The sequence below is a fragment of the Eleutherodactylus coqui genome, chromosome 10 (genome assembly GCF_035609145.1).
Source record: "Eleutherodactylus coqui strain aEleCoq1 chromosome 10, aEleCoq1.hap1, whole genome shotgun sequence".
Lineage (NCBI taxonomy): Eukaryota > Metazoa > Chordata > Amphibia > Anura > Eleutherodactylidae > Eleutherodactylus > Eleutherodactylus coqui.
In genome coordinates, this window is record NC_089846.1 from 23,935,458 (window position 1) to 23,948,962 (window position 13,505).

General features: G+C 43.3%; 1 protein-coding gene across 1 annotated transcript in view; it reads left to right on the forward strand.

The window, feature by feature from the left end:
• The window catches only part of COL27A1 (collagen type XXVII alpha 1 chain), a 280,568-nt gene that overhangs the window by 118,319 nt on the left and 148,744 nt on the right, over window positions 1–13,505 (forward strand). Inside the window, exons 13-15 of the mRNA XM_066580587.1 lie at window positions 2,538–2,591; window positions 5,437–5,481; window positions 13,044–13,097. Of these exons, the coding sequence (XP_066436684.1) occupies window positions 2,538–2,591; window positions 5,437–5,481; window positions 13,044–13,097 (153 nt within the window). The remainder of the gene's footprint in view (window positions 1–2,537; window positions 2,592–5,436; window positions 5,482–13,043; window positions 13,098–13,505) is intronic.

Genomic DNA, 13,505 nt, shown 5'->3' on the forward strand with positions numbered 1-13,505 from the left:
GTGGAAGTAGGAACTGATATCTATCTCCCCGCTCGTCTCTAAAGATTCGGGGTCGGTGGGGGGCGGGGAGCGGCGGGGGAGGAATGGAGGGGAGATCTCTCTCTCCCTCTCCCCCCCCCCCCCCCCCCCGCTCCCTGCTGCAACTCAGACGAAAGGGGAGATACTTGGCTAAGGCACTACTCGCTCGAGTAATGTGCCTTAGCGAGTATACTCGCTCATCTCTAGTACCGATATCTTCCCCATTTTTGGTATGACGCTCACTGGGTCTTAAGACACTTGGATCATTTTTTTGGGTGTCGGATGAGTCCTACGGTTAAGCGAAAACTTCTATTTATTCCATATTACTATTGCTGTCCAAGAAAACTAAAACCTGGCATTAGCGATTTGAGGTCTGCAAGCAATATATTTATCATCAGGAAAAGCTTATGATCCCCAGCAGTTAGAATTAAATGGAAAATGTTTTTTCCCCAGTAATTTCCATGAATGTTCTGTATAACATGTGGCTAGATGTTATGACATGTATCGCTCTTCGCTTCTTGGTATATTTGTATTTTTTGAAGAGGGTTACCAAGGTAAAGTTTAAGAGTAGGCTATAAAACAGAGACTCCGAGTGTTGGACGTCAGGAATTTTTAGTTTTATCATATGATCCAGGGGCGTAACTATAGAGGATGCAGGGGATGCAGTTGCATCCGGGCCCAGGAGCCTCAGGGGGCCCATAAGGCCTCTCTCCTCCATATAGGGAGCCCAGTACTATGAATAAAGCATTATAGTTGGGGGCCCTGTTACTGGTTTTGCATTGGGGCCCAGAAGCTTCAAGTTACGCCTCTGATATGATCTTTTTATCCAGCACTATAAATGTCTGTCCATGTAGGGGTACTGGCAGAAGGGGCAATTATCCTGTGCAGCTGAAAAACAGTACAATTTTGCCATGTGGCACACTACCATAACCTTTATGGGCACCACTAGACTCGGGCCACCTATACACTATTGTTTTTATCCCGTTACCCCCAGATCTTCAGATGGATGTTTTGTAAGTGCTACCAAATTATGGTTCGTATGGTCCTTGAAGAGGGTTGTCCAGAATATCCTTCATTTGGTTTGCCTCTTACAGCAAATATCCATCCCTGAACATCATTTTATGAGGATTTCTGCGTAGACTTTATGTGGAAACACACAGAATTTCTCTAGTTTCAGACTACAGAGCTGTAGATACTGTGTAGTGGCCAACATCTGTCCGTCATTGAATCCCATGGGCTTATGTCTGTCCTGCTGTACTCCTTTAAGAGTGATGATCGCTGTGAGTTAGGCCATCTCATGGAAGGACAGTGGATGACCAAGGATGATAGATTAAAGGGCAAATTAATTGGATTCAAATAAAATCCGGTATAACCAGACAATCCCGTAAATCCTCATGGCTTATTTCATGTTGAAGATATGGTGTTAAGCAGCAGAACAATAAGGATTAAAGAGGTTCTCCAGATTTTTAAACCTAGTAGGTTATCAATATGAGATCGATGGGAGTCGTACTCTCGGCAGCCCTGCCAATCAACTGTTTAAAGGCTCTGAGGCCTCTTCGTTTACACTGCACGGCGCCATAGTTTTAGTAACAGCTGCGCTTGGAATTGCACGTTTGTCCCATTCAAGTGAATGGGACAAAACTACAATGCCAAGCACAGGTACCGGTACTACTGAATGTATGGTGCAGTAGAGCTCGCCCGAGTCCTGAGGCCCATTCAGACCACTCATGGGCGGTACTGCTGAGAACAGGACCCCCACCCATATTCCATCCTAAGAATAAACCATCAATTTTACAAATCTGGATAATTCCTTTACTATGCCACCATATAGAAATTGAGAACACCTAGAGGGGCTTAAAGAAAAGGGGGAAGTTCATATAAAATTGAAATAATGCCATGCCATAGACTCTAAAAACTCTATATGCAAAGAGAATAATGTTCCCCCACAGCTGGTCAGGGTTTACCGGGTATGGAAAGCCAAGGGTGTCCCAAATTATTCAGTAATAGTAGTACGTTCTGGAATGTGCTTCACCGGAAATCAAAGGAGGGAATGTCCGTTAAGAAGTGATCGCCAGAAGTTGATCGTTTCTCAAGTGACATTCCATTCTTTGGTTTCTGGTGAATCTCTAAGTAATGCCGAAGGGGTTAAGGCACTCTACAGAGCACCACGGCCCCTTTGTCCCGGAAACGGCTTTTAGTCCGAACAGCAGCTTATGTGATATTTTAACATGTTAGTACATAGGATTGGTTACCAGAAGTAACACACCTGTTATTACACATGACCCCATTTAATTCTCACACTCCCTAGTGAATAAACCCTTCTTTTCCAGGTCCTGTGTACCCCTTCATTACAACACTTCTGTCCTGTGCCCGCCTTTGTTGTGTATTCTGCATGTCGTCCTGTTGTGTGATGCTCGTTTTTCCTCCCGTATGACAATATGTGATTATTTGGGAATTGGTCCTGAGATTCTATATGTTTTTATTCTTCTCCTTTCCTTTTTTCTTCTACCTTTTTAAAGGGCTTCCCTGGTGATTTTGGAGAGAGAGGTCCCCCAGGACTTGATGGCAACCCCGTGAGTAATTTGTAGTACAACACAAGAACCATTGTTATGAAATGAGGTGTTTAATTTTTTGCAGAAGGCTGTTAAATTGGGATCCAGCGATAAGGAATGTTCTTAGTCACGCTTTGCATGAGGACAAGCATATAAATGTTACTGAGCTGCGGTGCAATATAAATACATGAAGCGGCATCTTCACTTAGAAATAAAGTTGGAATTAGGTTGGACACGTAGAGAACTGTAAAATATATGAACCGGGGCTTTTAGCCCTGTCCACCAGAACATGGGTGTAGCAGCTATCGCGGACTGGTAAGGTAATGGGGTTTAAAGGGAATGTATTGCCTAGATGTATATTTTTTTTAATTAAAAACAGATAGTGAAACATTTTTTATTTTTCTAATCTGTTTTTAATTTCTAATTGGAGTTTTTCTTTAAATTCTTAAGTCTGTACAAGACTACGGGGGCGGCCATCTTCCCTGAGCTGCAATCAACAGTATTTAGGGATATGCTTTACAGCAGCCTTATGGGCCAAAAACACAGTGGACAGTGTGGAAGTCATTGACTTGTATGGGAGAGTGTTATAGACTTGCCTTATGACCTGTTCAGGGAGGGGGAGGAGGTGAGCTGTGACCATCAACTGCTGTGAATAGTGGATCCTGGATGGATCGATGGATGTCACCTTTCATTTTAATCCTGCCTGTGATTGTAATGACATGGCTGCTGAAATGTCTTCTCTAGAAGTGCTAGACTATTATTAGGCTTAGTAGTCAGTGTGAAAACTGCAGAATTTTAGGATTTTTTTTTTTTAATTGAGATCATGATATAGAAAATTTAAAATTAAAAAATCAGCAAAATCTTTAAAAATATGTTTAATATAAAAACTTGATTTAGGCTGCTCTCACATCTGTGTCGGGGATTCCTTTTACCTGCTCCACAAACGGAGAAGGGGAATCCCTGCGGCTGAACGGTTCCATCTCGAGACAGAACTGAACAATGCAGGGGGATCCCATTGACTATAATGGCGTCCGTCCGCTTTCCACCCAGCTAGCCGTCTTTTTCTTCCGATATTTTCAGCTGCATCTGTGACGGGATCTCCGGACGGAGGTTCTGACGCTGATGTGAAACCACCCTTATATAGTAGGTCTTTTTGTGATGACGCATTCGCTTAAGTTACATGAGATACTGGTGATTGTGCTTTACGGGCCAGAAAGTGCATCAAGCCAACTGATAAAGGTTCTATACATAATTATCACTCGCTAGGTGGCTGAAAATGGGTTCTTTCACTTTGCGTTGATTTTTATTTATTTTTTTTTATATTTAATTTGTGGTTTTTGCTTCCTGTTCGTAATGACAGGAAGTTCATAAGTAACAACATCCATGGGGGCATTATTTCCAATATTGCAGCTTAATCGTTCCTTATCTCCCCCTGCTCTTGAATTTCTCAGAACTGTCAGAAGACAGGAAATTATGAAATGTAGAGCTGTTATACAGATAGTAAGAGTACTTCTACGCAGGCCAACAGTCTCCCAAATAATTGCTCAAGAGTGATTATGGGTGGCTATCGCCCATCGAAAACATGGGACCCAACAGGGCAGGTGAGACAGAATCACTTGTCAGCGTTCTCTATTTTCAGCTTGCCTAAAGAACCAAGCAACAATCGACCCGTGTAAACAGGCGGCTGTTCATCTAGAAATGACTGCCTGTTTACTCTGATTGGAGGCGAGCGGGCTGGAAAAGATCTCCGGTGCTCTCCGCCTCCATTCACAGAACGACTGTCGCTCTTGTGTGAAAGCTTAAGAGATAATCATTGGGATGCCCAATAGTCCTCCTGTGTAATAGTACCCTTAGATGGGTACTAAGCCCTGCCTAACAGGTCTGCTTACACCAAACGATTTATCATTTCAACAAGTGAACAATGTCCATGTTCGCTTGTGCAGCCTGTTTATACAGCAGATACATCGTTGGCTCGTTGAAACTACAAATCTTTCAGTCGTTCACATTCATTCTATAACTGAGAACAACTAAATGATTGGTACTTACTGAACAATTCACATACAAGCCAACAATGATTCTTATAGTCAATTGAGGGGAGGGGGGGGGCATCTGGCGATCGGGGGTAGCAAGTGCTCCATCCAGCGTGCTTCCAATATGTTCAATGATGGAGCTGAACAACAAAAATTGTACCAGAAGAGAAAAGGAGGTGTGAATGTAGCCATAGCCTCAAGAAATGGGGGAAGTTGGTCTCTCATCCAGCTGTAGATACGCCTGCTCATTTTGCCTATGGAGAATGCAAGAAGGGACGTAAATAGAGAGAAACGGTGTTTAGGTGATAAATACTGAATGTATTTAATAATTAAAATGGTTTCCATTTTGTACTAAAAAGTTACCTAAAAATGTGTTCACCGGGACTTTAAACTGATCAGGGGTCTGGTCTGTATGTCAGGGGTCTGGTCTGTATGTCAGGGGTCTGGTCTGCATGTCAGGGGTCTGGTCTGCATGTCAGGGGTCTGGTCTGCATGTCAGGGGTCTGGTCTGCATGTCAGGGGTCTGGTCTGCATGTCAGGGGTCTGGTCTGCATGTCAGGGGTCTGGTCTGCATGTCAGGGGTCTGGTCTGCATGTCAGGGGTCTGGTCTGCATGTCAGGGGGCTGGTCTGCATGTCAGGGGGCTGGTCTGCATGTCAGGGGGCTGGTCTGCATGTCTGGGGGCTGGTCTGCATGTCTGGGGGCTGGTCTGTATGTCTGGGGGCTGGAGCATATTTAGTAGTTTTCTATGTATCATATTTGTTTAAAATGCCAGTTCGATTCTCTGAAATCCTTGACAGCGTTCTCCTTTAAACTTTTTTTTCTGCTCGATTCTAGGGCGAGTTGGGTCCCCCAGGTCCTGCTGGTGTCCTTGGATTTATTGTAAGTACCCTACCCAAATGACATGCCTCGCCACCGATACTTGTTGGTGCATCTCATTCCAGGGTTTACAGAAAGTTACTTCATTATTTATTAATCTCTTCTTGAATTAATTTTACTCTCCCCACGCTGCGCTTACACGTTCTCGCTCCTCGCAGAGGAGGTGTTTATAGCCTGTGTTTCCATCATAAAATACCAAGTATTTTAATGAAGGAAGCCTGGTATCCGCCTCCAGTGCACAAGGCAATAGGCGTTATTCTGCGTATTACCTTGCCTGTTTGAAAGTAAGCGGCCGTAGTATTCTCCAATGTCGTCTAAACTTTTTATTTATCCTCAAATATTCTGTTGGCAGCTTTCCACCAAAGAAGCCGCTACAAGAGTGTTCGAGTTTGACTCCAATATTTATAGCCCTGCGCAAAGCAAGGATGTAATGAAAATGCCCTTATTTACTCAGCCAGGAAAATAAAATGGGCAATAAACCTAAAACTTGCCTGCCTTAGATTTGATGTACAGATGAAGGTAATCTAGTGTTCCCTGCTGTCAGCCATTTTGGGCTTTGGAGGGGCGGCTATAGTGTTCTCTATTAATATTAGTGACGGAAAGTTCCAAAAAAGTCTCTCCTATAGTTATACACTCACACACCATGACATATGGGAACATGTGGGCATCTGTGGTGGTGCACACAGTAGATCCAGAAAGTCCCAGTATGGGAGTTGGATGATGGGATCCCCCTTCTTGTTTGGGGGGGCTGAATCAAGATAGGGGTAATGGGGTCTGATGTAAATGTAGGGGGTCTATCCTGGGATCTGAAATTAAAGGGGTTGTCCAGGGAGGTTTAATACTTACACAAACCTGCAGTATTGGGACCTTTACTCCCAGCCTAGTTCTTACACCCATTCACATGCTATGGCCCCTGTCTATGTGCTCATCCTACACCAGGGGTCTGGTGTTTAATTCATGTTAATACCCAAGCCAGCCAATTTCTCTGTTATGACCTACACACAGCAACTAAGGGGCTGGCTTATTTCATTAACCCTTTAAGAAACAGAGTGTTTCGGTCTTAAAAGACCAGTCACTTTTGGGCGATTTTTTTTTTTTTTTGCATTTGGTGATTTTTATGGCCCTATTATATTTATTTTTTTTTTCTTGGGCTGCCCAAAGTATTTTTACTGTGTGTTTATTTCATAACATTATATTTAATAACTTTTATTAGGAGTACCGTGTGCAAAAAGTAAAAAAAAAAAAACTACAGCTCGTCATTTTAAAAAATATGGTATATTTACAATAAAATAAAGTACGGGGGATGGGTTCCTAGATTTGTTTATGATGTCTTGATATATATTTGTATAGTCTCGGATTACAGGGTGACTATGGTGACTCTTCAGGTGGGTGTGGATGGTACAAAATAGAAGGCAGAAGGAGTTAAAACGCTTTTCACCACTCCTCCGGATCCTGCTAAATTACTGGATCTTTAATCCCATGCCGTATTTCTTGCTATCGGCTAGGATTAAAGCCAAGGACCATTGGCTATATATTTTCGGCACTTGGTCCTTAATGGGTTATAATGACCCATCCAGCTAGCTTCCTTGATGATTTGACGGGCACGGCACGATACCACGTGACCCGCTGTCAGAACTGTGCCAGAAGTGGTTAGGACACTGCGGGGACATGTAAGTATTTGGCCTCCCTGGACAATCTCTTTAATGTAAGAGAATGAATTTCTTTAGGGGGTCTGGGATCTTCTATTATTTAGGGGGTCTGAAGATATTTAGATACAGGCGTTTATATGAAGAGCGCCGCTTGGAAGGCCGCTCCCATTTTGCCACGACCCGCTGCCCTGTCTCCTGCACCGGCGCTTGTAGGACCCTTGTCCTGGGGGCTAAGTATTTTCTCCAACTACTTCATACATGGAATTTAAAAGAACTTTTTATTTTTTGCTGTTACCACACTTGTAGATGAAATAGATCCTGTTTTTATGTCGAAAATCAGCATTTAACAGTCACTTCCTCAGTTAATCTAAAGAGTTCAAGAAACCCACAGCCCGAAGGAAGGAATAAAGAAAATACAAGCTTCATTTCACCCAACTGCGTATAAACATGGCGATCAATGGGCTTTGTGCCGGTCATTAACATATGTTATTTCTGTCAATAAAATATTCATTCTATTCATACTTATGGTAATTAAGGGCACAGGGCTCCTAGTTGGTAAATATTGGCACAAGCCCCTTGGTCGCTGATTTGGGTGACAGCTTGTGCAATGTCTCCGAGGTTGAATTTCATTTGTCCGATGCATTTGAGGATGTCCGCAGGTGGCTTATTCCCGAAAAAAATCTTATTAAAGGGCTGCAATTGCTGTAACATGAGCCTCGTGTGGTTGTAAATAGCTGGGGTCTGTCCTGAGAAAACAGAAGCCTGAAGAGGTCTTTATATGAGACAGTACAAAGAGCGGGCTTGTTGTGCCGTCCGGCTCGTTGCTCCTCTGGCTCTGTGCACTGGGGCTCAGAAGCTTGGCTCGCTGCTGTAACCTTCCATGGACGCGGGCTGATTCACAAAGGTCTGCACTGTGATCCACAGGCTATTTGACAGCGCTGCCTTTACCGCGCTCTTGGAATAATGCAATATAGTAGTAATTTATGCATTTTGACGCCAGGATGTGGTATTAGGCCTAGCTATTTTATATTAATGTATGATCATTATATTACCGTAGGTCAGTCAATGCGTTGCATATAGACTATGGGATGATGAATAGGCAAAGATAAAAGGCACAGATACCCTTTTTGGTCTCCCATAAGTGCATACCAGAGGGCCATGATTAAAATTTAGTGATTGTCCTTTTTTTTTTCTGCTGCTTACGTAAGGCTACCCTATTCTACAGCTCGCTGTTATCGCTCCGGAGAGGTCACAACCTAATTTACCCTGATGAATATGTCTAGTTTAATAGAAAGCCTATTTATACCCTGTTCACATCACATTTAGAGTCTACATTTGGCGCATACGCAAAAAGTTTTAGGCAGGTGTGCAAAAATTGCTGCAAAGTAAGAATGCTTTTAAAGATAGAAGTGCTAATAGTTGACTTTTGTTAATTAACCAAATGCAAGATGACTGAACAAAAGAAATCTACATCAAATCAATGTTTCATGTGATTACCCTTTGCCTTCAAAACCACACTATTCTTCTAGGTACACTTGCACAAAGTCAGGAATTTTGTAGGATTGTAGTCAGGTTAGATGATTAACCAATTATACTAAACAGGTGATGATCATTATTTTCATATGTAGGTTCAAACTGTCATTAACTGAAACCGAAACAGCTTAAAACTGGGTTAGAAAAAGCCAAAGTCTGCAACAAAGGTGAGATTGTGGAAGACAGTCACAGACCATATACTATGGCAGGACTGAAAACAGCAGCAAGGCACAAGGTCGTTATACTGCACCGGTAAGGTCTCTCCCAGGCAAAATTTTTAAAGCAGATTGGGTTTTCAGGATTTGTTCTTCAAGCTTTTTTTGAAGACACACAAAGTAGAGGGCAACGTTGAAGACTGTAGATGCGGTCGGCCAAGGAAACTTAGTGCAGCACATGAAAGACGCATCATGCTTACTTCCCTTCAAAATCTAAAGCTGTCCAGCAGTGGCATCAGCTCGGAACTGGCAGAAAACAGTGAGACCCAGGTACACCCATCCGGACACTGTTCGGAGAAATCTGGCAAGAAGTGGTCTTCGTTTAAGAATTGCAGCCAAAAAGCCATACCTTTGACGGAGACTCAACTATGCACAAAAACATAGGAACTAGGGAGTGGGAAGGGGGGGGGGGTTCAGGCAATGTCAGCAGGCGCTCTGCACTGATGTGTCATAATTTGAAGTATCTGGCTGTAACAGAAGGCAGGTTGTTCGGTGAAGGGCTGGAGAGCGGTCAAATAATGAGTGTCTGCTGGCAACTGTGAAGCATGGTGGAGAGCAGTAAATAATGCGTGTCTGCAGGTAGCAGTGAAGCATGGTGGAGAGCGGTCCAATAATGAGTGTCTGCAGGCAGCAGTGAAGCATGGTGGAGAGCAGTAAATAATGAGTGTCTGTAGGCAGCAGTGAAGCATGGTGGAGAGCGGTCCAATAATGAGTGTCTGCAGGCAGCAGTGAAGCATGGTAGAGAGCGGGACAATAATGCGTGTCTGCAGGCAGCAGTGAAGCATGGTGGAGAGCGGTTCAATAATGAGTGTCTGTAGGCAGCAGTGAAGCATGGTAGAGAGCGGGACAATAATGCGTGTCTGCAGGTAGCAGTGAAGCATGGTGGAGAGCAGTACAATAATGAGTGTCTGCAGGCAGCAGTGAAGCATGGTGAAGAGCAGTACAATAATGCGTGTCTGCAGGCAGCAGTGAAGCATGGTGCTGAACCGTACAATATGGGTATCTGCAGGCAGCAGTGAAGCATGGTGGAGACTGCTTGTAAGTTTGGGGCTGCATTTCAGCAAATGGAGTTCAGGATTTAGTCAAGATTAATGGTGTCGTCAATGCTGAGAAATACAGGCAGATGCTTATCCATCATACATCCCATCATCATCCAGTCTGCCTGGGATTACACGAAGAGACCGAAGGATTAGAGCGAGCCAACATCCACAGAAGATCTGTGCTTAGTTCTCCAAGATGTTTGGAACAACTTACTTCAAAAACTGTCTGCAAGTGTATCTAGAAGAATTGATGTGTTTTAAAGGTAAAGGGCGGTCACACCAAATATTGATGGGATTCAGATTTCTGCTGTGTTCAGTCACTTCGGATTTTAATTGATAAACGTAAACTATTAGCACTTATATTTTTGGAAGCATTCTTACTTTGCAACATTTTTTCTACACCTGCCTAAAACTTTTGCACAGTTCAGTATCACAGATGTATCCATAGGGCTCATTTACCCAATGGAGGCAAAAAAAAATGTCCTTTTGGCCTCCATTGGGCCAATATACATCGGTATACCTTTTTCAGGGGAGTAGTATGCATAGTTGACTACATTTATTCCATATAAGGGTATACAGTAAAAAAAAAAGTATATTCTACTTTTTCCTTTTTCCAATTGGAGCCTATGAGCGCCAATATGTCATCGTATGCCTATATAGTTGGATACATCACAGTCTTCTGTCGGAGGTACACATTGGGAGATGCTTGCCTTGCATGTCTAGTGCAAATGCCATTTACGCCATGGGAGAATGTAAACCTAAAAACATGAAATGGAATAACGCTAGAACGCTGCATATGCCGGAGAATATGCTTGTGTGATACAAGCCATTGAAAGTCCACTTCATATCAACCCCCGCTAACCACAACAAAGGAGGATAAAGTAGCTCATTCCATCCGTAGCCTTGCAAATAATATCACAGCTGGGAGCGTGCGAGCCTGCAGAGCGCTCTGCGGTGAGACCGTCCCAAACCTTTCTGTAGATCAAGTCTCGCGGACAATACCGACTCTACTGATTAGATCTGTTCCAGGCTTGTTGAAAAATGAATGGGCACAGCTCATGTTTCTTTGATCTTTCACCCCTCCTGCTCTACTTCAGTTCCTACTAGTCGGCGGCAGTAGTGCCAGGTACCCACAGACAAGAGGAGCCTTCTACCCCAGTCATAGGAAGCTCTTTCAGCTAGTTACGGAATATGAACTATCTTTGGCTCTCGGCCCGTCCACAAGCCACTGTACACAGATGGGAAGATCTCCGGTGCAGATAAAATAATAATTGGAGACCTCACTTACCGCTGAGCCATAGGAAATGCATAGATGAGGGGAGAGATTCTGTTTAACTGTTCAATCGCCTTTTTAACCATATTTCTTTATCACACAGTATGGTTTGTACAATTTACTGGTCTTCATCTTAGATTTCCTCTCCATTTTTTTGGGTCAGGGCTATTTTACAATTCCTGCTTTGCCAGTAGTCTTAGAGACAATAGTCGTATTCCCAAGTCTTAAGAGTTTCTTAAAAATCATATAAGGCTGCATCTATATTACCAAAAGTCATGTTTTTTAATTATTTTTTTTTGTGAGTATTTTTGGTCTCTTTTTGGTGATGTGCTACAATCTTATTAATGTTCACCTGGGTTCATTCCCAAACCCCTCAGATACCCTACATACCTTATTGGGGGTCACTGTGATGTAAGTGTCTATTAGCCCAAATTATCAGCTTTAGGTCCCATTCACATGTAGGTTTTTTGTCTTCATAGCTTCATTAATTTAGCATGGAGTTCGGTGGGCATGCACACTGTAGTTTCTACTACACAGCCTTCACATGGAATCCATGCTGAGAAAATCTGCATGCGGATCCACAGAATCATCAAGAGAAAATCTGCATGAGAGATCTGCAATGGGACCACAGACTTCCGGCGTGGACTTCCACTGAGATCCACACTGGATTATTCTGCAGGAGACTGAATATTGGGCGAACAAGTCTTTATACAACAGCTATGTTGTGTATACTGTAGCTATGTTACAACACTATGGGTAGTTGCGCACTAGTCGTAAGTGCGAGTTGTGCCTGAGAGGCTTAGGCGCAGCTCCCATCGGACAGCACACGGGCACCAGACCATGTGCTGTCCGATATGTGTGTGGACTCTACACACCGGCATACATTGTTTGTGAAAAAGCCAGGAATAGGACATGCCATGAGTTTTTCACGCATTCGATCAGTCTGTGTAAAAAAAACGTCTATAAGTGCATAGCCATATAGGCCTATAATGTGGCCGTCTACTGCCAGTGGATAATGCCTTCAGCACATGGCACCTATGTTTGTTTTACTTGCTGCTGTTTTTTCAGTGTTGCTTCCTTTTTCGTACACTTGATACATCCCTTGGCCAGTCTTCCATGTTCCCCCTGGACAAAGGAGTCCACCATGGTAACAGTGGCAACTTTTGGCGCCAACTTTAGCCTATATGTGATTTGGTTTGGTTTTCTCCATCTACAGGACATCAACCAATTGGACACGAATGGCTGCATTCAAATCGTTCTCATTTATTGACCTCTGTTCACTTTGGAGACCATTGCCACAGCTGTACCTGTATCATTTAACGTAATCCGGTTTCCAGTACTATAAGGGAGGGTTCCCACTGCGATTTTCAGTACGACATGGGATTCCATATAAGAGTTTCTTCAGAGGTACCAAAAACGGCATTGTGACCGAACTTCCTAACGGTGAAGAATGGAACCATTTACTATCATTAGTGACATGGACATCACTTTGGTGTCTGTCTGACGAGGGATTCATTTGTTTCCGTTATATTTGGAGCATAGAATAGCGTCGTTGACTTATTCTTTACTCCAAAAACATAATGGAAATGAATGGAAACCCCTGCAAATGCACACCAGAGTGATGTCTGTTTCACTGACACCAAATGGTTTGTTCTGTTCATTACTATTCTGGTTCTTCATCACAATGCTGTTTTCAGGACCTGCAATGTGACACCCTCACCCCCACCCCACCCCCAACCCCACCCCCGACGGAATCCAGCGTTTGCCAATACTGCAATTTGTTATACATTAGTATGCGATGCGATGTACTAAGCAAGTCTTTTCTGAAAAGTATATTGTTGGCTCTTCTTTCCAGGGTGACATGGGTGCTGTTGGACCTATTGGCTTTATGGGACCCAAAGGTTTAAAGGTAAGAACCCCCATTGAAAACATTCATGGCTGGCCAAAATGTGAACAGATTCATCCACATGTATCATTAGGAACACTTCTTATATAGACTTGTATAGTTGTGGGACTGTAGACTGCAGTTTGGACATTTGGTGTGCTTGAACTGTCCATACAACAAGGGCCATTTCTTCAATGCACATCCGTCTGTTTGCGGTACACCGCCTCCTATCATTCCCACTGTATTGGAACAAATCCTATCTAGAGGTAAGCCCTCGCAGTGTGATAACTAATGTTTTTGTAATGTACAGACACCCCAAAATTTTCTAGGTCCTCCAACAAGACCATTTTATATAAGGCGAACACTTCCGTGGCCATCTGTAAAGCTACTTAGCCTAGGTGTTAATATCGACTTGCTTGCTGTTTTAAAGGG